Here is a 27,293-nt window from a genome sequence, read left to right on the forward strand (position 1 = left end):
AAATATAAATGCATATATTAAAAATGTACAGCATCTCATACATTGCTCTAACTAACTAAATTAAGTGTTGATAACACCTTTCTCTACACATTAACATTAAACTGAATTCTTCCACACATCTTAGGAACCCATAACATATTCTGCAAGACTAACAGTAATACAATATTATACAAATATGTGAATTTTTAAAACCACTGCTATTCTAAAAACATTAATCATATCTTCATTTCCATGTGGCACAAAGTCACAGAGCCTGTTTAACTTTGTTTCACCCATCTTCATATGTACCCTGGCACCAGGCACTGCAACCATTATGTCCTTGACAAATAAATATAGATGTAAATATGAAGAAATGGCTTACACTGGTGTAACAAGAAAATATAATGCCTTTCAGCATCTGCTTAAAATTCTGAGCAAATATGCACTTATCACCACACTCACCAGCATCATTATTATACAATATAGAGTGAAATTTGGGAATACACAAGTGCATTTATGACAAATTACAGGCGTTTCAGTTAAGCAGCACAAAATTACCCTGCTTCTTAGAATGGGCGGCAGGCACTACCAGCCACCGAGACCTCACTCCTGAAACAGTCCAGTGGCCTAGGAGACATTAGTACAGCTTGGGTTATATATAGTATTAAGTGCACCACTCTCTTTCATCTGCATCATCGCATCATCCTAACGCTACATTCATCAACATTCATTCATCAGCTGTCAATAGAAGAAAGGCAGTGCTGGGATCCCTCTACCCAACCACTATCGCCTACTTAATGTTCAGTGTCGGGATGAGGGAAGCATCGGCACTTCACTGGAAGAGACAACATCTAACTGTGCTAGACAACACACAAGGGCTGTCAGGTGTGGTCTAAGCAATGGTGGTTCTGCTGCAGTCCCTGCAAAATGTGTGTAATGTATAGTGATCACACAGTCCTGCACTACCACTACTATTAGCACGACTACTTCCACCATTAATACTACACCTCTCAACCTCTTAGAACAAGAAATCTGGACAAAACCTAAAATAATGGGAAGGACAAAGGCCCAACAATAGAGACAAATTGTAAATATTGCTCTTATAAAAAACTTAGAAAGTTGTTAGAATAACAGGATTTATGTTAGCATGCATTTTCTGAAAAATATGAAGTCTGAAAGCCAAATGTATGCCATTATTTAGTGACTTCAATACTTTATGATTCATAGGATCATAGGAGGTTACTAGGCTAAAGGCCCTGGACCCCGTAAAAGCCTAGCCAAGAGTTTATGCCCAAAAAGAAACCTCAGTCAGCACCTGTCACCCCTGTCAATGAGGGACACAGGTGGAGCCCCTGGGACAAATTTGTGGTATCCCATCCACTCATCACGGTTGCACTTGAAGAGGGTCAACAAGATACTCTGTTTGACGTGTATGGGAAGTCTATTCCAGAGACAGGGCAGCTTCAGGGAGACAACCTCTCTCTCTTCTCCAGAAGGTTTTGTTGATGCTGCATATTAAATTTAGGTCTTTTGAGTGGGTAATGCATGAGGAGTTACGACTTACAGATACACAGCATCTCTAGTAGGGAAGGGTTAGAGATTACCTTGTAGGCGAGACACAAATCACCTCTGAGCAAGCTGTACGATACCAAGTACAGTGATAGTGATTTGAGCCTGTCCACATAGGCCAAGTGTTCGAGGCCATGGATTCTCTTTGTGAGGTACTTCTGTGGCCTTTCTAGTTGGTGCAGGTGTTTGGAGAGCTATATACCAAACAGAGTGCTGTACTCAATTACTGACCTAATGAGAGAGGTCTACACAGAGGTAATAACCTAATTTTTCCTGGATGCAATCCCTTTACTTATGAGATGAACCAAGTAAAAGGCTTTTCTGATCACTGCTGCTACATGATAGTCGAATGTGAGATTGTTGTCAACCTGTGTACCCAGGTCTCTCACCATGGGTTGTGTACTTAGGGGGTTGCCGTTGATATGGCAATTGGTAGGGGCCATGATTTTGCTGAAGGGTATGACAATACATTTTTTTGCATTTAACTTAAGGCCATGACTTTGGCACCAGTCATTTGTTGCTATGAGCCCCTGTTGCAGTATGTTAACATCATCTGGAGAGTCAATGACAGCACCCAACAGTCATCTGCAAACTTGGTCAACCATAAAAAACACATTTTTGAGAAACATACCAAAAATATGTGGCAAAAAACTGGACATTCTGTGAAAATCTTGACAGCCATGATTAGTAGCACCACTGCCACCATTACTACTGCTACATTTATGGTTTCTTTTAAGGTAATGGTGACAGACAACTTAAAAATCTAGCATGACTGTGGAAAAGCAAATGAATATCATCTTTTAACATCACTATATCTGTGTAGGAGGAAAGGATCTTAATACCGGCAGAAACGTTGCTGCTCACGTGCCAAAGACCTCTGCTTTCGATCGTTCTCCAATGGAAAGCTCCATGTGTCTCTGATGTTCATTTTACATGCAGTGAAAGGAAGGGGCTTGTACATGATCACTTTCGGTACTTTGCTACATATCTGAAGGGAATTAAAGACGCCAGTGTCAACTGGGGTTTGGTTACTCACCACATACCCACCTACAAAAGACATTCATTTGGTCGGTACAGATCAGCTGACAGCAATGACAGTCTACAGTCATTAAAGACAGCAGTAAACAAAACTTGTACGTGTGGCATTTTTGTTAACATTTATTGTTCAAGTGCATATGCATGGTGAAATAAGATGACATGGCACTTCTGAAAGAAGCAGCTAGGTACTGTATGCAAGTATAAATAAGAAACATGATTAGGATACTTGGACAATAGGCAATATGCTTGTATATGCCTTTTTTTATATACAACCTATTACTTTCTCTGTACCAAAGTACTGTTCACAAATTACTGAGTATAGTTTCCTTATCTCTTTTTCTGTACCAAAGTACTGTTCACAAATTACTGAGTATAGTTTCCTTATCTCTTTTTCTGTACCAAAGTACTGTTTCTCAACTGGAGACAGTATTTTCACTAATCTGCAAACTGACATTTGTATACTGAGAAATTCACATTCACACATTTGTGAACCAAAAAGGGACTTGGTACACTGACTTCGGAACAGACAGCATCCTTGGTAGCACTAGTCTCACCACAAAGTCATGCTGATGATTGCTCATGTTTAATGAATTAAACTCAAAGTAACCTAAATTCCTTTTACTATACATTATAAATTCAGTCTGTTATGACCATCACTCCATCCACACACAAAGAAATCATGCAAGTAATGTGTTACAAAATCCACGCTTCCCAAGGATATTCATACAATCATAAATAAACATTGTCCAATCGTCCCATAAAAAGAACTTTACAAGCTGATGATGCACTAGCCCCCTCTCCAGTACCTCTAATCTGTTTATAAACTCCATCATTTGCTACGAATGTGGTTTTTCAAAATATATCGCAACATATTTAACAAAAAAAGACTGGCTTTTCTCTCATGATGCACTTTGATTTATTTGTACTTTATTTATTTTACTTTGTTTATCAGATTAATGAGCTAGTCCAATGACCCTTCCAAGACATTTCCAAATCCATAAGATAAGTCATGCAACAAAAAAATTGCAGAGATTTACAAGCTGTAAACAAAGGCAATGCAAGTAATACAATGACGTAGCAAATATGAAATGCTGAGTAAGGGATTACTCACACACACACACACACACACACACACACACACACACACACACACACACACACACACACACACACAAATATACTATGTCCACAATGCCATTTCTCAGAATATTCCTTTTTCCCCAAGGTAGGGTGATCTCAGAGTTGGTATACATATATATAAGGTTTGGGGGAGGTTTCCCCCTACATGGAGGGTGCAGGGGGGACTGGCCACCCTGCAAAAAGAAGTGTAAAGGAGAAGAGATTTTCAAGATTTGCTCTTCTCTAGGTTTTCAGTCTTCTTTGCTTTGTTTTTTTTTTTGGCTTGTCAGCACTCAGCATTTCAAGCGTTCAAATTTCAATAGGAAGACATGCAGTAATTATTCCTAGCAAATGAAAGTGGAAATGTATGTATATAACAGAGATAAGGAATAAAGAATTTATTAACAATACTAACATTTAGAGTCATTAAACATATGAAGACGTTCAACCTATTAAGAAGTGCGAGTATTAAGTATGAGGTGCAAAGGGGTACTAGGGAATCTTCCAACAAAATCAGCCACTCCCAGTAAAATATTTACATTTGGCTTTTGTCATAAGATTTTTAAGTTGCCTACAAGAAGATACCTGGTCTAACTAATATTGTTTTCTCTAACCAACAGAATGCTGCATTTACTCCTGTAATGTAATATGCAAAATTATACCATGATCCCCCCAAAACGTGCACGCTGATTGGCCAGCGTGCCCGTTGTAAATCGAGTTATACTAATGGAAAAAGGTCCGGTCGCCCGGACTTTTTTCCATTAGTATAACTCGTTTTTTTAAAACACTGTCTCGCTATGTTAAATGGGTTTAACATAGCGAGACAACTTTAAAATAAGCAACGGAGATCTCCGTTGCTTATTTTAAAGCTGTCTCGCTATGTTAAACCCATTTAACATAGCGCAGACAGTGTTTAAAGCACGGAGAAAGCAAGATCTCCGTTGCTAATTTTTAGTGTTTCGCTATGTTAAATGAGTTTAACATAGCGAGACAGTTTTAAAATAAGCAACGGACATCTCCGTTGCTTATTTTAAAACTGTCTCGCTATGTTAAACTCATTTAACATAGCGAAACACTAAAAAGCAACGGAGATCTTGCTTTCTCCGTTGCTTTTGCTCAACTCTGATGTACTGCGCAGGCGCGCGCAGTACATCAGAACTGCCGCGGATGCCAGACATCTGCGGAAGGACAGTAAACAGGCATTATACTATGCCATTATTTAAGAAAAGTAACAGTTTCTTTTCTTAAATAATGTCATGGTATAATAGCAATAACCCACTTCTGGGTGTGGGTAAAGCTAAATTTACCCACGGTTGGCTTTGTTTGGTCCCTCGGGCTTCGCCCTTGGGACCAAACCACGCCAACCGTGGGTAAATTTAGCATTACCCACACCCAGGCGTGGGTTATTGCTATAATATATAATGCACTTCCAGCCACTGTTTAAAGGAACTAACCAACTTCTCTCTGTATACTGCCAAATATTCCTAACATTTCTGTTGAATCTTTCAATTGAGCTCTAATATTCAATAATAATGTTTTCAATTTACTACTCAAGTATTCAGACCTGTTTACTGAAACTACCCTATAGCTGAAATAGCTGATCTGGTGATTTATACAAAGCTTTACAAACTGTTGTTAACAGACACAGAAGGAATTACTTGATGTCCAACAATGGACTATTTCAGTCTTAATTAACTATTACACATTCCTCAAATACTAACTGCAAAAAGGAATCCACTTGCCATGGACTTGTACTACAGCTTAGCTTAACACACAATAAAAAATCGACCACTTTAAACTTGTACCTGCAAAATTTCAAGACAGATTTTTACTACAGCTTTACCTACAATCCAATCTTGAAAACTTGCCTGCCAGGGCTCCGAATATTCACCACTATTGTATATTACTATGGCACCCCTTTATTTGCCTCATTTATTAATGCAGAGCTATAAGCTTTCAATAAATAAAACTTTTTTGTTGCAAACAATACCTTTAATGTTATATAACCTAAAATGGTTCCCCAATTCCACTGCACTTCCAAAATATTTCTACTACATATTGTGTGGGTAGAGAATAAAAAAGAATCTGAATCAGTATTTAAAATTCAATCTGTTTTTAAGAGCTACTATTATGCAACCAAATTTTTAAACTCGTATTTCAACATAACTTTGTAATATCAAGAAAAAGAACAGTGTCACACTTAAAAATACTTCTAACAGATGCTTCCACATTTTAAAATCATCTTTCCTGAACATTCTCAAAAGTATCAGTTACATTTCCTGCCCTTCTTTCTTGTTCTTCCTAGTATACCTTCTTCCTCACCTACACACACTTTTTTAGTCATTTCTTGTAAAACAATAATTTTTCATGGGTGGTCCTCCTACAGCCTAATAACAGAATTTGCTAATTAATGGGTGCTGACAAATGACACTACAAAACAGATCTAGTGTATCATTTTCAGTTACCATTTTCCCCATCTCCTATTAAACTTCTAATTGGAATAATCTGCCTTATAATTAAATTTGACTTCCCCTCCCCCATTTTTGACTCCTCTTCATAATTAGAAAGCGTGCCCCAAAAGTTTTTGGCATTCTGAAAGCCATTTTATACGGTTGAGGTTCACACTCATTCCTCCTATGTTCCTGCAAACAACAACATATGAATGTCACACCACTTTCCTCCAGTGAGCTTTTACCTCCATGCTGATCTAGTAAAAACTACAAGAAAAACCTAGCCAAGCTGTGAGATGCTTTAAACCTCCTGTAATAGAGGTCCATGGGATATATGCAAATTACCTCTTAAGGATATCAGGTGTTTCAGGTATACGGCTTCTGAATATCCATAACTTTACATTTTTTAACTCTTTGTGGATACAGTCAGGCCAATAAAGCCTTTGGTGTAAAATCTTCCTCTCGACATACGTAAACATGCTAGTAAACAAAACTTCAAATGGCTATACTACAAATAGGTTCATAGTTAAATACTAAGCCAACAACAACCAGGGGTTTTATAAGACTAGCCACACAACCCATCCCAACTGTGTCCCTATGTATGGTGGGCATTTATGAGAAGGGGTACATTAGGAAGTTTCTAAAGGTTATAGAAGGGTATGTTACTTTGGGCATAGTTACTGTCAGCCTCCATCTATCAGAGACATGGGGGCCAGATCCGGGGTGAATTCCCCGTTTCCCGGCCACTGCTCAAGGTGACACTTAAATATGGTTAAGAATGGACTCTGCTTCACCTGGATGGTGAGCCTGTTCAAGAGCATGGGGATCCTCCAAGACAATATATCTGTCTCACCAACATGTTCTATTTATGTCACAAGCAAAATTTAAATCCTTGTGTATAGTGGTTCTGATGCTATTTGTTTTGCGAATGTGCAAAAGGTCTCTCAGAGTTTATGATGAGAACTTCAAAAACTCCTATGACCCAAGTGTTAAGACCGTTTGCCAATAAAACTTTTTTTTCTAGGCTGCCATCAACACTCGTTTCCCCATCATGCACCACAGACACACCCAATCTCTCTACTTCTGCAGTCATTGAGACAGCCAAGAACAAACAGGCAGAAAAAAGGACATAGAAGAAAAAACGAGTACGGAAGAAGGCTGTCGTAGTAAAGAGGGACCTTTCTACTACACATCTGTAATTATAGTAAAAACATAACTTTCATAACCGATAAGGAGGAGTTCATCATTGGTAACTAACAAAATAGAGTCGCTAGCAAACAAACCTCCTTGGTGACCACTCTCACAGGAACAAGCCCAAGCTGACAGCAAACATGAAAAGCAGAAACAAGCTTAGAAACACATGCAGCCTGCTGTGCATCATGAAAGTGTCCATGGAAGACCAAGCTGCAGCAGTGCAGCAATCGCATGATGTGCTGCTGCAGAAACACGGCAAAGGATGTAGCCACTAGAATAGCAGAGTGAGCTATCAGAAAGACAGGAAGATCCCAGTTTGCTTCTTATGAGAAAAAGTAATACAGCCACTCATCTGAATGATTAAGATTACCCATTTTGAACACATATATATGTATGCCTTTGTTGAATTTAGTTCTGCTAGGCTTGTGACATATTTTTCTAAGGAGATGCAAAGTGGTATTCCTACTGATTATGAAAATTTGGCCAAGGCACCAAGGAACATCCCCTACTCTTTGCATGACAGGGGGACACTAACACTGCAGCAGCAGAGCTGGAGGGTATCATGGAGGATGTAGAGTTCATTAACCATCACAAAATATTCAGTGAAATGGAGCTTGGGGGGACAGATAACTTTAGTTTACTATACGAGTGTGACAAACCTTAGACTGTTAGCAGCATTTTCCTGGATTCATACAACAATAGGCTGCTGAACTTGAATCTGAACATCTGAATCATGCACATGCTGCAGAAAAAGTTGTAAACATTTCTGAATACCACAACCTGAATTTTAGGAGCTGGTCACACAGACCTTCTTTAGAGACAACCTAAGTTGCTGAAGAAGTGCTCCAACTTGGCAGAAGAAAGAAAGAGAATATATGCAGAAGTGGTTACTGACAGGTACCCTTTATTTTCTGAACAAGCAATACACAGGTATCTGCTATGCCTACATTGTTCAGCTGATATTACTCCGGACTGGCATAATTCCTGCATTCATCTAAATTGAACGTTCATACTATCGAATTATTTTACTGCTGGCAGAAGTGATCACATACTGATTTGATCTCTTCGGCCAGCATTACTTTGTGGGAGGTCACTAAACAGAAAAGTAGGAATTTGCCCTTTCCCCACTGCTGTGCAATCTCAGTGTTGGTATATATAATTAGCAGGGGGTGCATAGGAGAAACCAGCTAGACAAACAAAAATTTTTTTTTCCAGTTATTTTGAGTTTTGACCTTTTGGATCAATGTTTTGCCATTTGCTAAAGTATATCCATATAATAAACATGTTATATAATACTGTATAGATTATGCATAATACACATGCATACATATATATTTATGGTTTCACTTCATAATCTCAAAATGCTGAAATCTCGAATTTCAGCATTTTGAGACCATGAAGCTGAAACTTCAGAATGCTGAAAGTGCATTAAGAGCGGATTCCAATATTTGGAATCCGTGCTTATGCATTTCCAGTACATTATGTGAAGTGTCTGTCTGTGATGGTGTTCGGAATGTCAGGTGAGTGAGTGTATGTGAGCGTTTTTCTGACTTGTACGTGTGGGTTAGGGTTAGGGAGGTGTAAGTTGAGATATGTGTGTGTGTGTGTGTGTGTGTGTGTGTGTGTGTGTGTGTGTGTGTGTGTGTGTGTGTGTGTGCGCGCGAGGGAATGTAGAATGTGTGTGTGATTGTTTTGTTTTTTTCTGTTTGTGTGATTTTGGAGTTAGTATATACAAGTGTGGGGGGTGCAGGGGGGCTTTCCCCCCTGCATTTCTCTATTGTAGGTGTGTGCCTATGTGGTGTTTTGGTGTGTTTATTTGTTTTGTGGTGTGGGTGCTGTGGTTTGTGTGTGGTGTGTACTGTGTCTGGAGTTCTGATTTCGGCTTTGTGTCGGTGTTGTGATGGTTTCGGCTTCATGGTCTCGAAATGCTGAAATTCGAGATCTCAGCATTTCGAGATTATGAAGTGAAACCATATGTATATATACGGTTCCCCTTCATATGACTGAAACTACAAAAGCCTGAAATTCAAAAGCCTGAAAAGTCAAAAGCCTGAAAACACAAAAAAATACATATACTGACTTTAAACAACATAAATCATATTAATTTCCACTAAGTATAAGCAGGGGGCAAGCCCCCTTGCACCCCCTGCTACTTAAATATACCAATTCCGAGATTGCACTTAGTGTTAAGTGCAATCCTGGAGTTGATGTATTTAAGTAGCAGGGGGTGTGGCGGGCACAGCTCCCCCACATGGGGGTGCAGGGGGGCTTGCCCCCCTTCTCATACTTAGTGGAAATTAATATGGTTTCTGTTGTTTAAATTCAGTATATGTATTTTGTGTTTTCAGGCTTATGAGTTTCAGGCTTATGTTAATTCAGTCATATGAAAGGGAACCATATATACATTTTATATATATATATATATATATATATATATATATATATATATATATATATGGTTCCCTATTAGAATCCTGAAACACTATAAACCTGAAAGTCAAAATCCTGAAAACTAATGACTGAAAATGCAAAATCTCGAAAATGCAAAATCCTGAAAGTCAAAATCCTGAAAACACAAAATGGACATACTGACGTCATTGTGGCTTTGCTATTGTTAGCCCTGTGGTGTTAGGTCATGCGTTGGGTCCAGGTAAGTGTGCGGTTGGTTTTATGTTAGGGTTAGGGGCGGTATAAGTGAGTTAGGGTTAGGGTGCAGGTTAGGCATGTATGCAATAGTGACAAATATTGGGGTTAGGGGCAGTTTAAGTGAGTTAGGGTTAGGGCGCGGGTCAGGTGAGTGTGCGATAGTGACGGACCTTAGGGTTAGGGTCAGGGTCAGTTGGTAGATATTAGTGTCTTTATAGTGACATATTAGCATTATTTGTGTTTTCAGGATTTTGACTTTCAGGATTTTGCATTTTCAGTCATTAGTTTTCAGGATTTTGACTTTCAGGCTTATAGTGTTTCAGGATTCTGATAGGGAACCATATATATATATATATATATATATATATATATATATATATATATATATATATGATTATCAATGTGAGTGCACATGAACACACACAGGCACACACTTACACTCAGCATCAGGAAAGAGAAGCCGTAGTAAAGAAAATGTTTGTCAGAGTAAAACGAAAGTAAAACCAAAACAAAAGTGAAAAGATGCCCTCTTTTTCCTTGCTAACTTTGAATACCAATAACTTTAAAAATTAGGTCAGATGACTGAATGTACTTCAGTGACTTAGAAAACAAATCTAGGATATGTTTATCTTCAAGAAATCCTTTATACTTCTACAATGGACATTGAAAAAAAGAAGAATAGTGAACAGGTATTAAATGGTCTTTTGGATAAGAGATGAAGTCAAATGACTACTGTGGTGGCTTTGGGAAGATTACAAAGATACCACTGATAGTTAGATGGTGTTTAACATGTGTAAGGTATGCTAGCAAAAAAAAAAGAAAAAGATAAAAAGTTGTCTGAGCTACTGATGTGTATTTGTTGGTCAATATTTCAGTTGTTTTGGTTGGAGACTAATTGTAGGACAGGAAACTACAGTATGGATAGACTGGTAAGTAATCCTGGTTTACTTATAATGGACAATAAAAATTCAGGTACACAAATGCTACTGTTGGGACTTCCAAGATGGCTTCACACTGTTCAATAGAATAATTTCAGCTCTCCAAGGGTGAAAAAAGAAATAGAGATAAGGGTCAGTAATTCTGCCACTTTTAGTAAAATTCAGTTACTGGCTATTAAGTACACTGCCTGGATGCCAGCAAATAAGAAACTTAGAAAGCCTGAAAGAGAATCAACTAGAAATGGTGAAGGAAAACTGGGAAGAATCCTTCAGCTGTTCAGCAAAAAGCAGTTAAAGCTCCAGCTTTGGTTTAAGAGATGGCTTCCGGTAATTTAGTTAATTTAATGTTAAGAGGCAGGTGTGAGATTCAAGCTGCTGTATCCATCTGTCTTTAGAAGATTTTTTTTCTGGAGAATCAAAGCCTTTTTTGACACAGAACAGACTAAGGAGAAATACAGTAGTATGGTGAACAAAAAGTGAGCCATCAAATGAATGAGAATCTGCTTCTCATTTTGCTGGTAATAAAGCTCATAGACAGACTCTGCCAGTGAAACCTTTTCCAATGTTCCAATGTTCCAAATTAAAATGCTTCAGAGAGAAAAAAACAGGAGTTGAGAAGAAGCATCAGCAGTACCCTAGGCTAGAACCAGATTTTGGGGTTGGGAGATGGAGATGGATATGAACAGGAAGAAGCCCAGCAACACTGAAATTATTTAATAAACATGAGACTATAAAGCATCAATCACATTTGTGAAAAATGGCTTTACAAGAAAAAGTGGCTGAGAAAGAATGAACTTTTTTTGACTTTGTTAAACTTGTGGGGGACTGAAAGACATACACCCTACTTCATATCATTAATGTTTGGGACGACAGTAAAAGGGAAAAAAATTAACTGTATGCAAAAATTTTTCTTCTTAACACTATTTGTATAAAATATTTCATGACATAAATCGAATGTTATATAGTAAAGCATTTTCAGTGATTGTTATGTGTGACAGAGATAAAGTACATAAGTATTTTTTAATGTTAAGAAACACAGGCATTACAATGTAAAAATAAAAGAAAGGCTGGATAAACGCACATTTAAGTTACCAGACTATAATCCTGGAATACTGGGGTGGGAGGTGGGTATAAAAGCACACAGAATATAACATATGTAGAGATGAGATGTTTTCTTTTACTTTTACACAAGTGAAGATCTGAATTAATGCCCACAGTTAATCTTATTTGTTTTAAATGCCCTCTTGCTTACATTAAAAACTTGAGACCAATGTGAATATAATGAATAGTTTTCCTTTAACAAATAAATGTCCACTGCAAGTTGAGAAGTCTGCAGCTGAGGGCAGCTGTACATTATGTTCTTATATGTTTCAATGAAACAGGCTGACTACATGCAAAAGCAATACATTTTGAGATGTCTGGACATAGCCTGCTGAGAGATACATAAAATTAATAGGTGCAAGGGCAAGCAGCTAAGTAAAAAATAAAATTTGAAATTATTGGAAGTGAATAAGAGTTAGCAGCTTTTCTTGACCCTAAATTCTTAAAATCATTTATTAGAACAGTGTATAATCTGTTTTTTTTTAAATAGCCACTGCACTTTAAGGCTAAAAATTAATGTTTTCTGAAACCATACAAGTTCTTTTGCACAACTGGAAGTGGAATAAGACAAGAAAAGACAGGAATTAGTGTAACACAGGCTGTAACATGTACCTTAGGATGGAAAACCTTTATTTTAGGTTAGAAAATGCCTGTGGGTTCAGTTGTCAGTTTGGGACAATTGTTCCTTTAAAAAGGATTAAACTTCATTATTTGAAGATGTACATAGCTTTATGTGTTTGCTTAAAGTTAATAAGTTATGGGATGTGTTTGTATTGCCAAGGGTTTCCATAAAAACAAAAAGTCTTGTAAACTGTGACTGTATAAAAGATCAACCTGCCAAATATTAACAGGTGCATGTAACACAAAAGATGGAAAAATACATTTTAAAAAAAGCTGTCATATATAATAGGTGGGAATAATAACTTCTTATTATAATGAGTATGCTATCCATATATAAGTTAATAAGTTATGGGATGTATTTGTATTGCCAAGGGTTTCCATAAAAACAAAGAGTCTTGTAAAATGCGACTGTATAAAAGATCAACCTGCCAAATATTAATAGGTGCATGTAACACAAACGCTGAAAAAAGACATTTTGAAAAAAGCTGTCATATATATAATAGGTGGGAATAATAACTTCTTATTATAATGATTATGCTATCCATATATTTTGAAATGTGAATGGCCTCAAAGGCCTAGACAACAAGGTAAGAGTACTGACTTATTAACAAATGCAGAATGCAAACAGTAAATCGACGGGAAACATCTGGAAAGAAGTGAAGATATGGAATTTGAAAAAGGACTACAAGATTGATATTCAGCAGAGTATCAGAGACAAAGGAAAAGGGAAGTATTTAAACTAATTTTGAGAGAAGTTCCAACAGTGTTAAAAGAGGGGAAAATATAACAGTAAATTTGTGGTAGTAAGGAGCTACTGGCAAGGGAAGAGGATTGCACTGGCATGTACTTACAGTCCACCTAAAACTGCTATTATGGAGCTTAAGAGATTTTTGTGAAAAATTAACAGCTTTCCGCAGGAAAATATCCCTTATATGTGGGGACTGGAACATGATTTGCAACTGTGAGGATGTATCGAAAATATAACAAAAGAGGGTAGATGTTTGAAGAAATTTATGAAAATATTTGATGTGGAAGACATTAATTCAGTAGTAGGAACTCTGACAGAAAGTTCATATTGTTCCCCAAGGTAGAAAAACTGGGAAAGTGGGAAAGACTAGACAGAAATTATATTTCAAAGGAACAAGTACATTAAATTGAAAGCTCTGGCATACATCCAATAACTATTTCAGATCATGCGCCTATAAAGACAAAAATGCAGGGTAATGCAATAAAAATGAGACACTGGCACTTCTTCCCCACTTACCTGTTAAATGAAGAGGAATTTATAGAATGGGTAGTGGAAATTACTTCAGAGTTTTAAGGGAAGATAGAGATTTCTTCATAAATTATAGCTAGTGAGTGGGATAAAATGAAAGCAGAGTTTAAAAAAAAACAAATAGGGTAGAAGAACAAATAAATAAACAGCGACCCTGTAGAGATATTAGAGATTTTCGGAAATTTTATGAAAATGTGTATAAGCAGAGAAATGTGGAAACCATGAGAGAGTACAAATGGAAATATTTATGTAAGACTTAAGAATGCCAAGGTTAGAGGTAGATGAGGCTCAACAGTTAACAGTTAAAACAGGAGGAGATAAGTAAAAAACGGTGACATACAGTCAATCTGCAAGAAAGAATCCAGGCATAGATGGCATCCCTGTGTAAGTTAAGAAGACAGAAGGGAAGAAAGTGATGTAAAGATCTGGAAGGTTTTGTTTAACAGTACTTTAAAAGGAGGGGAGAAACACCAGCATCCTGGAAGAAAGCTATGGTGGCTGTAATACCTAAAGATGGTAAAGACTCATCAGATCCAGCTTCATATCATGCCATTTCAACTTTAAACCATGACTATGAAGTGTTTATTTCTATGACAGCTAAAAGAATAGCAAAGGTGTTGCCAAAATTGACAGATATGGATAAATGTGTTTTTTGTGGAGGGGTGGCAAACATTTGACAACATTAGTAGTACAAAGATGATCCAGATGGAAGCAGAGTGTAAGAAAACACTGCTGTTGGTGGGTCTTGATGCAGAGAAAGCATGGCAGTGTAAACTGGGAGTTTATGAGTAGGGCAATGGAAATATTTGCATTCTCTGATACAATAATAAGGTTATTTAGGTTCATAGGTTGGTACTAGGCTATCAGCCCTAGGGCCTATACAAGCATAGCCATAACAATTCTCTGGCTATTTCTTCCCACACTATTTACTTCTCTGGACCCCTGTCTAGTAGGGCATGATCCCCAGGGTGAATTTCCTTTCTCCCATTCAGTCATCAAGGTTCCTTTGATGGCCGAAGACGCGCTCTGCTTGAACCTATCCCTCCAGCACGTTTTGTTTATTGTGATGCAAGGTTTAGATTCCTGGAGCGTGTGGCTCTCAGGGATTGGGATTTCTTTAAGTGTAGCATGCCCAACAGCTCTGGGTTTTGACATGACCTTGTATGTTAAGCAGAGATCGCCTCAGAGTAGATGATATGCGACAGAGTACAGCTGACGTTTTTTAAGGCAGTCAACATAGGGCATCTGCTTTAGGCCTGTGATTCTTTTAGTGGGGTATTTCTGCGGCCTTTCCAGTTGTTGCAGGTGTCTTGAGAGGTACATACCAAATGGGGCATTGTATTCCATAATGGGTCTAATGAGGGATGAGTACAGTGGGACAATGACCTCCTTTTTTCTGGATGAAAAGCCCTTAGTGATGAGGTGTGCCACATAGAAGGATTTCCTGACTGTTGTGGTGATGTGGTTATTGAAGGTGAGACCACTGTCCACCTGTGTCACTAAGTCTCTTTCGGTGTTTAGTGTACTGCCACCTATGTGGTAATTCATGGGTACATGTTTTTTTCCCAAAGGGGAAAACTATACATTTCTTGGCATTGAGCTTGAGCCCATGGCTCTGGCACACAAATATCACAAAGAGGGAATATAGAAAAGATGATTAGCAATGTAGAAGTAAAAAAAAAAAATAGAAGCTGAAGTTACGGGGTGCCTGCGAAGTGAAGGATTTGGTGTAGAAGATCTAACACAGGATACATCACAGCATGATGGAATGAGTTCCTAAAGTAAGGAGAAGCCAAACATGGACATGGGAAAGAAAGAAAGAGATTTAATATGGTGTAATATTTATGCAAAGGAGAAAGCAAAACTAACAAATACAAAAAGAGCAGCACCAAAGATATTTCAAGAGAAATACAGGCAAAGGAATCCAGACATGGAAAACTTTACAATACAAAAAAATAAGAAGACAAGGAGAAAAAGCAGAAAAGGAGATTAGTAATGGAGAAGTTAAAGAAATAGAAACTGAGGTTATGGAGTACCTGCAAAGTGAAGCATTCAGTGTAGAAAATCTAATTCAAAAAGCACAACAGGATGGAGCAACGGATATCCAAATTAAGGGGAAACCAGTCGAACAGGATGCAACAGGTCAAGTGCAATATGAAGATATTTTGGAGCCTTTTACAGGAAACCAGTATAAGCGTTCACTTGAAGCTAGACAGCAAGGGAAGGAACAGGAAACCATGAAAACTCTAATGCAGTCAATGTTGAGAAGTGATAGGCCAGCGAGTTTCCATACGACAGAGCAACAGATGGCACAGGATGAAATTGAAGAGAAAGTGCCATAGGAAGATGCTATAGAACTTTCTATAGCACGCCCGCAGGAAATGGAAAACAAAAACTGTGCCTTCAGTTCGGAAGAAAATGAGCTAAAAGAAGAGTGCTTGATTTACTACACATAGACAGACATATCAAGATCAATGAAGGAAACAAACTTTAAAAGGTCAATAAAACCTCAAAAGTCAGAAGTTTGATAAAACAAATGAACACAGTAATTAGGACTGCCCCTAGAGATCCATGTGATATAACAGAAGTAAACATGATATATTACTGTGCAGCTAAATTAATAACTGATAAAGTTCCACCACAAGAACACAGGATAGTGAGGGAAAAGAAGGGGGGAGAAATTGAATATCATCATGGAAGTATTGAATAGAGAACACTATAAAAGCAATTAAGACAAGAAGTGTCACTGTTAGAAGAATATAGAAAAGGGAACAGATCAACAAAAATATTAAGGCAGATTTGATAAAAGCAATGTGCAGTATTAGAAGAGACCAAGATTTATCATGCACTATCCACAAACAAACTAAAAATCTCAGCATAGGCAGGAAAACTTAGAAGATATGCAAATAAGTATAAAGGAAAAATACAAACTAAGCAATTTATTGATGACCCAAAAAAGTTTTATAGAGAACTGGGAAAAAAGGTAAAAAGAATTGAAAGACCACCAAAACAAGAAGAAATAGATATTCATAAAGCTCATACAGTTGAAGCATTTACATTGGGCACACAGGGAGAAAAGGATTTTGCACAGTTCAGACCACCAGGACATTAAAAATAAAAATTCCCCTAAACACAAAACCCAGCATTCTACTTGCAAAGTGTTCTCTTTCTCTCCCTACTCAAAGTGGTTCAGTCCAGATGTAGCCAAGGCTGGACTACATTTCCTTACAGATTGATTTAATGGTAATAACTTGCGCAACTACAATAGATAAATAATTGCTGATGTATGGCCATGTAGTTTGTGTACATGGGCTTGTTTCCTCTCCAAAAACAAGTTCAGTTTGATATGTGTCACTGCAGCACAGGTTATTTAGGTATTTGGATGAGCCATGGTCACCAAGGTGGGTTTTTTCTGGTTATTAACTCTTAACTGAACTCCTATACAGTACAAGCATAAAACCTACAAGCCCAGATTGTCTTCCTGCTCTAATACCATCAGCTCCACTACCCCATCCTATGCGTCACTCAGGGGTGGTTCTAGTACTTTGCATTTATCTGCCATGAATCTCAAATGTTATCTTTCTTCCCACTTAGCCAACCTTTTCAGATATTCCCTCAGACTCTTCATTACTACTCTCACCTTTATGATAACAACCAACCAAGAGGTTGACCCTGTTCTCCCTTTCCTTAGAATTAACCAAAATGACTATAACCCCTTTCTGCTGAGGGAATCTAAATGCTCAGTCAAGAGTGGGCTATTAATGGGAGAAAATGGCTTACATATAGGAGGACAGGAACACATGCATCATCCAAGATGAGATTCAGTAATATATCCGATGAGCTAAAAATATACGGTTACTTAAGTTGAAAGGAAAACTACAGTCTATGGTCTGGAAATGCAGTCTTAGCTACTTTACAACTAATCTATGCACAGCTGTAGAGACTATTTTAGTTTTAAACATACCCACAAGCCTTAGGACTCAAGAAAAAAAGTCTCACAGAAGTCATCCTGTGTACCTGTCTCTTGTCAGTTGGCTTCTCTGGGGAAAGAATTCTTCAAACTACAGCAAGCTTCGAGGAAATGCCACAGAGCTGCCTGGACATTCTCAGTCTCGTATTGTAAAAGAACCGTTAATTTCAGATTAACAACTGCATCAGTGCTATGGGTGCTGTCGCAAAGGGTCACAACTAAAGTAAAATATAATCTATTTACACAGGGAGGTTCTCTCTCTAACAGTAATACATACATCACCAATTATATCTCCAAAGAGTACAAGCTCATCCTTCAGTAACCTTACTGCATTAATCTTACACTTTTCCGTTAGCACTCTTAACCAGAGTTCAGTTTCTTCTTCTTCTGAATATTGCCCAAGCACCTAATTCCCCATTTATGTTTTTGTGACAATCCCACAACTTTCCATCTTGGGTACAATTATGGAGAAGTACCTTTCCAGTCCAGCTCCCATCACTGCTGCTTCTTCAGGGCCAGCATAGAGCCTTTCCCAGACTCTGAGCTGGTCCATCTGCCAGGTTTCCCACCTCCCTCCCACAAGTCTTGAGGTCTATTCTCCTGTTCACTACTCCAGCCAGTGATTATACTTGCCAATACACTCCTTCCATGATATGCTAGCTACTGATACATATACTACTTCTAAGACCCTGCTGTCGCACATGCCACCTTCATGACCTTATCGACACCATCTCAACAAGCTCCTCTGAAAGGTCACTGGTGTTTGCATGCCATGCACCAAAACATGAATCCACCCCTCCATGCTTAACAAGTCTAACTCACAGGACCAACTTCATCATAACCTGGTCAATCCCTTCTTCCTTGCCAAATACCTTATTCTATTTGGTCCCCATTCTCACTTACGTATCCTTCACTTCCAGTCCAGTGCCTATACCTCTCCTATAAGTACCCTTCAAACCCCACTTAATTACACCATCCCAGCCCTCCTCAATGCCTGTTCAGGCTACCTCCCTCTCCTGTGCTGCACTTTTTCCCTTTTTGTTTTTGTTTTTTTATGTACCTTTGGAAAACCAAAGAACAAGGCAAGCCCAGCATCTTGAGCCAAGTTCTTTCTAATGTTCTCTAAAGAGAATCCCAAACAAACTCCTTCACCAGGTAACTCACTCATTTCCTTTTTCTTATTTTTTTTTCAAATTGCAGACATTACTGATCTCTTAAATGTTTTAATATTACATAAATAACTCAGAAGCGCATCTTTATACCACCTACAATTAGTATAAGTACATTACCCTTGTCAGCTGGCTTCACAATGAGACTGGAATTTTTAAATTCTTTCATAGCTTTCCATTTCTGAAAGATCACATATGTGAATGCAATGTCGCTGCTTAATTCAGTGATACAGACAAACAAACATTTTATTAATAAATGGTGGAATATAGGTGCTACCACTTTTTAAACACAATTATCTAGACAAACAAATACTTGCTTAGAAACTCCAAAATGATTCAAAAGTTATAAACAAACTTATGAAGACTGTTTAAAGACATCACTTTTATACCAAACCTGACTTCTGCATTCAAGTTATTGATATTGTAAATCAAACTGAACTTTCTCACCAAAGGAAAATACTCCACTTTAATTACATGTTAACTGAGGCAAGTTAATTGCTATTTAGTTGATTCCCAAACCAAGGATTGTTAATGACTTAATTTCCTAGATGAAGTAAGAAAAAGTTTAAAATGTCTGTGTACAGACCAACAGAAATTACCAAAGCCTAGAATCTGCCCCAGAATGTTTTAAGGCCAGCCAACTTTAATTTCTGCTTTTCATCAAATGCTCTGCTGGTCATCCTCCATTTCTTAAGGGAGATGATTTTATTCTAAGTACAGATCATACTCGTCATTGCTCATCCCTACAGTATGCATTTCCTTCGCATGTGATCACTGCATGCCATGTTGAAGTCCTTAATAGAACACATCCCAATATGGCCTGAAATTACTACATACCAAAATCTGTTAACCACTGTGTGTGACCAACAGTCCTCCCTCAAAACACTCTGGGAATGCTGAACTCAAAGCTCACCCTGCTGCATGTATTCCTTTGCACACTTTCACTGCATGCCTTTTTCAAAGCCTTAATAGACATATAAGGATATGGCTTGAATCAACTGCACTCCAAGACCTGCTTACCACCATTTGTGGTTAACATTCCTGCCTCAAAGCACTCTGGGAATGCTGAACCCCAACCATCTTCGAATTACAGAGTTCAGAGCAAATCACAGTGCTGGATCCAAGTTTCCAAAAAGGAAACATAACAGGACAAAACACCACTTCAAAGAATGCAAAACAGAAATCATTAGTTAAAAAAAAAGTACAGTTAACCATCAGGACAAAACCATAGAACCAAAGGACAAAAAAGCGCTTAATTATTCATCAGCTTTCATCACACAAAAATTAATAGAAGGGAGAAAACAGTGCATAACACCAAGACCCCAAAGCATGTAGTAATCATTGCAGAAATGCCATGAAAATGTTCATCACTCAGTACTGACTCAATGTCATACAATTTTATACAAAGGCTTCAGGATAAGATGCCATCATTTATATATTAGCCAAAGCTACCTTAATAAGCTACTTAACTGTCTCCCTTACACCAAACAACTAATGTACACTACAGTGAAATGAAAGCAATCTAATATGCTACTTACACTCCAGTACAACTATTTGTTTTCTGGGATGGTCAGTTTAAGAAATTTTAAGAAGGTACCCTGCCACCACCACATGAACTACCTTCAAAGTAAAAACTCACTACAGAAACAGCAATATAAAAATCACAGTATATTGGTTAAAACACACACATACATTCTATGGTTGTCAATGGCAAGTCCTCCAGATTTCTGTACTATCATTATTGAAATATTTTTTTGTCAGTGCATATGTACTGTACTGTGTAATTTACATATAAAAATAATACAACTTCTCAGAGTAAATACATCCATCATCACAACTGCACCATCTGCCATGTCAGCTAACCAACCATCTTAGCGGACTAGTATTTCTAATACATTTACATTGATTGAAAAATATCTTACAGTAAAATGTATACATTTTAAAGATAACATTCCCACGACATAATTCTACAGACAAAAATAATAAAGTCAGATTGCAAAAAAGCTCTTCTGCTGATGGGTGTACATCACTGCGTTTTGCAGTGTGCATTTTGTGTATGTGTGATTTACATAAAGTCCCAATATCTTCCTTCAAAAAACCAAGAATCATACAGCTAAATCTTGTAAAACATTCAGTTTCTTTGTGGAAAAAAAAAGAAATGAACACCTCTGGTCTCTACAACTATCAGATGGTAACTGATGTTTTTTTAAGTATTTGTACTACTCGCTGACGTCTAGGTGTGCATTTTATTTTGATAAACATAGTTATAAAATTGCGCTACTAAATAAAAAGAATAATCATCAGTCTTTGTATACGCATTCCCTCAACCAGCTCCTCGTACTCGATGAGTCTATATGACTTCATTAAAATGCCAGTACCAGATTTAATGGGATTGTCATTTCATTGAAGTCATTTTTATAAAAAAGGCTGCACAAAAAGAAATTTAGCAGTTCTCCCTACTGATTTTTGGCTAATTTTGATTTTTTTTTTGTGTTATAATTTATGCATAGTTCACTCATATGTTTTAATGCATAATTATTTTCCGTTTCAGCAGAAATATGTAAATGTGATGCAGAAAAAGGTAATTTACTTGTAAGGTGACTGTCCTACATCCATGGCAATGCAACACTAGAGTTAAGAGAGGGCCAAACCACCTACATAGAAAGTGTGTGGGAGGCACCCCCAGAAAAATAATGTTTTTGGAGGGTTTTCAATAAAAGGGACACTCTTCTCTATAAATAGAGTACAGAAATAATATGTCTCTCATTTCTAAAATTAAATCGAATACAGTTAACTCAGCTGGAATGTGTTTTCTGTTTACGTTTATGTGCAAAGCCAGTGATATATATATATATATATATACACACACACACACACACACACACACACACACACACACACACACACACACACACACACACAGGACCCAGTGACTTTGTTGAAAGGTACTTTGGTCATCTGTTTAATCGACATCATTTGGTCGACTAAACAGATGGTTAATAGGTGTGTGAGAGATCAACAGTCCCCGGAAAGGAACATACCCTTATCACTGGGGACTGCAGGATCTTTTAGAATATATAATTAGTAGGAGCCGAGCCCCGATACAGAAACTATGCTTCCTTGTGTTTTTTTTTTTAAAGTTCTGCATGTGCCGAGATTAATTCTCAGCATATTATAGTAGCACATTTATGTGTATAATGTTGATTAATTTGTTTCGACATTATGCACATATATATATATATATATATATATATATATATATATATATATATATATCCGATAATAGTAAATCTGAATACATTTTGCCAGAACCAGTGTTGTGTCTGCACTGGCATGCTATTTTGTGTATAAATAAGTTATGTGTACTACTGTGTATTTTGTTAGTGTTAAGTGTTTCTTGGTGTGGTATACTGCAGTATGTATGACCAACAAAGACAACCTACTGGATTAAGTCTGCAGTGTATGTAGTGTATTATTGCATTTGTTAGCACACAAACTGTGTGTTCTCCTGTTCTGTGCTTGGTACAATATGCATATCTGCTGTACTGAATGCTGACTTGGGCAATGGTGTACTTGTGTAGAACTTTTAATAAACCATTAAAAATGTCTTATACTTAGTAGTAAGCATCACTAACCGCTCAGGTGTGGTGGTGGGTACAAATGGTATGTGCTGTAGATGTCATTCTGCATCTGGAGACGTAGCTCAGTATGATTATTAAGGAGCTCAGAAAGGGTCGACTCTTTAAACGGTGTTTTCTCCAGAATAATGACAGCATCTTTTCCTTCATTATCTGCATCCTTTCCCATCTGCACGAAAGAAATAAAACGAGCAATTGTCATTAAGGGGTTACAAAAATTTATTTTACAATACCAACTCAGCTGAACCAGGCTTTCCTTGCTTCTTGGTACAGCAGTGGACCAAATGCAGATGTACCAAAATTGCCAGCATGCCTCGATAGATGAGCACGGTAACCCACAGCATCCTTTCAAAAGAAAATAAGCAGAACTCACAAAATAAGAAAATATAACTTTCTATCCTAATTTTCCCTGTAAATTAGCAAAATATCCATGTCAAAATATTACTATACATCAGTGCTTACATGTTACATATGTTATGAAGTTTGCAGCCAGAGATGCTAAATATTGCCTGTTTAGATCGTATTTCCATATTTAATTCTGTATTTTACTATGTTGCAACTATGAAAACTTGTCATAGTGTTTGTATATCAGTGTGTACAAAATGAGGAGTACTCTTGTCTCCAGAATTCTGTCTGAAATCAGGCCTGGTCTAATGGGGAAATTCACTTAAAGCATATATTAATGTGGCGTGTATTACACCAATATTTAACAAAGTCAAGCTGGTGAATATGGTGTTATGAAGAAAATAACATCCCTGTTAACATTCTGGCTGAACCTTCAAAATGGCACTGAAGCTAACACGCGCTTGGTATTTATATGCGCACAGATCTGGAAAATGCTTCTTAAAGGTACAACTCACCTGTTTTTCTACATCCTCCCTCTGAGGAAATGAGTTAGACATTATCACTGAAATGAATGAATATGCAATTTACATAGAAATGATTTTCATCGTGCAATTATACAAAGCTAGATATATATATATATATATATATATATATATATATATATATATATATATATATATATATATATATATATATATTACATACACACACAACTACATCCAAGTTGCTCTGTACTTCACACTAGCCTTTGAAATGCGACCATATCGTGTGACATAAAATTTGGGCACACAGGGAGAAAAGGATTTTGCACAGTTCAGACCACCAGGACATTAAAAATAAAAATTCCCCTAAACACATAACCCAGCATTCTACTTGCAAAGCGTTCTCTTTCTCTCCCTACTCAAAGTGGTTCAGTCCAGATGTAGCCAAGGCTGGACTACATTTCCTTACAGATTTATCTAATGGTAATAACTTGCGCAACTACAATAGATAAATAATTGCTGATGTGTGGCCATGTAGTTGGTGTACATGGGCTTGTTTCCTCTCCAAAAACAAGTTCAGTTTGATATGTGTCACTGCAGCACAGGTTATTTAGGTATTTAGATGAGCCATGGTCACCAAGGTGGATTTTTTCTGGTTATTAACTCTTAACTGAACTCCTATACAGTGGAAGCATAAAACCTACAAGCCCAGATTGTCTTCCTGCTCTAATACCATCAGCTCCTCTACCCCATCCTATGCGTCACTCAGGGGTGGTTCTAGTACTTTGCATTTATCTGCCATGAATCTCAAATGTTATCTTTCTTCCCACTTAGCCAACCTTTTCAGATATTCCCTCAGACTCTTCATTACTACTCTCACCTTTATGATAACAACCAACCAAGAGGTTGACCCTGTTCTCCCTTTCCTTAGAATTACCCAAAATGACTATAATCCCTTTCTGCTGCGGGAATCTAAATGCTCAGTCAAGAGTGGGCTATTAATGGGAGAAAATGGCTTACATATAGGAGGACAGGAACACATGCATCATCCAAGATGAGATTCAGTAATATATCCGATGAGCTAAAAATATACGGTTACTTAAGCTGAAAGGAAAACTACAGTCTATGGTCTGGAAATGCAGTCTTAGCTACTTTACAACTAATCTACGCACAGCTGTAGAGACTATTTTAGTTTTAAACATACCCACAAGCCTTAGGACTCAAGAAAAAAAGTCTCACAGAAGTCATCCTGTGTACCTGTCTCTTGTCAGTTGGCTTCTCTGGGGAAAGAATTCTTCAAACTACAGCAAGCTTCGAGGAAATGCCACAGAGCTGCCTGGACATTCTCAGTCTCGTATTGTAAAAGAACCGTTAATTTCAGATTAACAACTGCATCAGTGCTATGGGTGCTGTTGCAAAGGGTCACAACTAAAGTAAAATATAATCTATTTACACAGGGAGGTTCTCTCTCTAACAGTAATACATACATCACCAATTATATCTCCAAAGAGTAGAAGCTCATCCTTCAGTAACCTTACTGCATTAATCTTACGCTTTTCCGTTAGCACTCTTAACCAGAGTTCAGTTTCTTCTTCTTCTGAATACTGCCCAAGCACCTAATTCCCCATTTATGTTTCTGTGACAATCCCACAACTTTCCATCTTGGGTACAATTATGGAGAAGTACCTTTCCAGTCCAGCTCCGATCACTGCTGCTTCCTCAGGGCCAGCATAGAGCCTTTCCCCGACTCTGAGCTGGTCCATCTGCCAGGTTTCCCACCTCCCTCCCACAAGTCTTGAGGTCTATTCTCCTGTTCACTACTCCAGCCAGTGATTATACTTGCCAATACACTCCTTCCATGATATGCCAGCTACTGATACATATACTACTTCTAAGACCCTGTTGTGGCACCTGCCACCTTCATGACCTTATCGACACCATCTCAACAATCTCCTCTGAAAGGCCACTGGTGTTTGCATGCCATGCACCAAAACATGAATCCACCCCTCCATGCTTAACAAGTCTGACTCACAGGACCAGCTTCATCATAACCTGGTCAATCCCTTCTTCCTTGCCAAATATCTTACTCTATTTGGTCCCCATTCTCACTTACGTATCCTTCACTTCCAGTCCAGTGCCTATACCTCTCCTATAAGTACCCTTCAAACCCCACTCAATTACACCATCCCAGCCCTCCTCAATGCCTGTTCAGGCTACCTCCCTCTCCTGTGCTGCACTTGTTCCCTTTTTATTTTTGTTTTTTTATGTACCTTTGGAAAACCAAAGAACAAGGCAAGCCCAGCATCTTGACACAAGTTCTTTCTAATGTTCTCTAAAAAGAATCCCAAACAAACTCCTTCACCAGGTGACTCACTCATTTCCTTTTTCTTATTTTTTTTTTCAAATTGCAGACATTACTGATCTCTTAAATGTTTTAATATTACATAAATAACTCAGAAGCACATCTTTATACCACCTACAATTAGTATAAGTACATTACCCTTGTCAGCTGGCTTCACAACGAGACTGGAATTTTTAAATTCTTTCATAGCTTTCCATTTCTGAAAGATCACATATGTGAATGCAATGTCGCTGCTTAATTCAGTGATACAGGCAAACAAACATTTGGGATCTGGTTTAGCAACTCGGATCGTCTCTGCTAACTGTTCAATCTTAGGAATACTGGAATCATCTGCAGGAACACGATCAGGAGTCAAGACACGCTCTGGGACATAAATATCATCCGGACTGCCCTAAGAGTTTCAGTCTTTTATCACAGGTATGATGTTATGATATCGGTTCTGCTACAGGTAGATGATGTCTGTGATTTCTCCTGTACTTCACACCCACGGATTTAACAAAATATATCTCAACTCTGCACAAATACTTGTTACATGACCAGTCCAGTCGAAACCTTTTCACTGTTTGTATCCTCACCATCTCTTTTTTTCAACAGACGAAGAAATCTGCTCAACTTGTCATAGCTGGACTTTTGGAAAGAATGCTTTCTAATAACTGGGCTTTGATTGCTTGGTTTTTCCTGCGCTTTAGGCCTTAATAAATTAGAAGTGATAGGCAATGTTTTTCTAGTTTGCCTAGACAGAAGTGTCTGAGTAGGTGAGCCAAGTATATCATCACTGGGTATGTTTCCGAGATTGAGTATTATCATGCTTTGACTTTTCAAGTAATTGCCTTGCACTCTGTACTGCACGTTCAGCAAGTCCATTCGATTGCGGGTACTCTGGACTACTACTAACATGTACAAAGTCACATTTTCTTGCAAATTTCTGAAACAATTGACTAGTGAATTGCATACCATTGTCGGAGATTAATTTCTGTGGACTGTCACGGACTGGAAAATGGCACTGCAACTTAGTAATGACTGTCGTAGAAGTTAGATTAGGTAGTAAATCGATCTCAAACCAATTTGAATAAGAATCTACCAGTACTAAGTAATGTTGACTGTTCCACTTGAATATGTCAGTAGCTACAACTGACCAAGGTAGATCAGGAATTTGACTTAGCTGAAGTGGCTCTGTTTGCAAATGCTGTTTAGTACTATTACATACTGAACAGGAAGAAAGTACCATATAAATATCTTTCACTAGAGAAGTCCAAAATACTTGTCTTCTTACTTTTCTCTTAGTAGATTTGGAAACTGGGTGACCACTATGCAAAAATCTGGATATATTCTTGTTGTAAGGAAGCAGGAACAACAATTTTAGACCCTTTGAAAAAATGCCATTTTCCATCAAAAA

General features: G+C 37.7%; 1 protein-coding gene across 1 annotated transcript in view; it reads right to left on the reverse strand.

Annotated features, from left to right (window-relative positions):
* Positions 1–27,293, reverse strand: part of DCPS (decapping enzyme, scavenger) — a 757,077-nt gene that overhangs the window by 700,253 nt on the left and 29,531 nt on the right. Inside the window, exon 2 of the mRNA XM_044080812.1 lies at positions 22,706–22,877. Within this exon, the coding sequence (XP_043936747.1) occupies positions 22,706–22,877 (172 nt within the window). The remainder of the gene's footprint in view (positions 1–22,705; positions 22,878–27,293) is intronic.

The sequence above is a fragment of the Protopterus annectens genome, chromosome 8.part0 (genome assembly GCF_019279795.1).
Source record: "Protopterus annectens isolate FY-2018-M chromosome 8.part0, PAN1.0, whole genome shotgun sequence".
In the NCBI taxonomy this organism is placed as follows: domain Eukaryota; kingdom Metazoa; phylum Chordata; order Ceratodontiformes; family Protopteridae; genus Protopterus; species Protopterus annectens.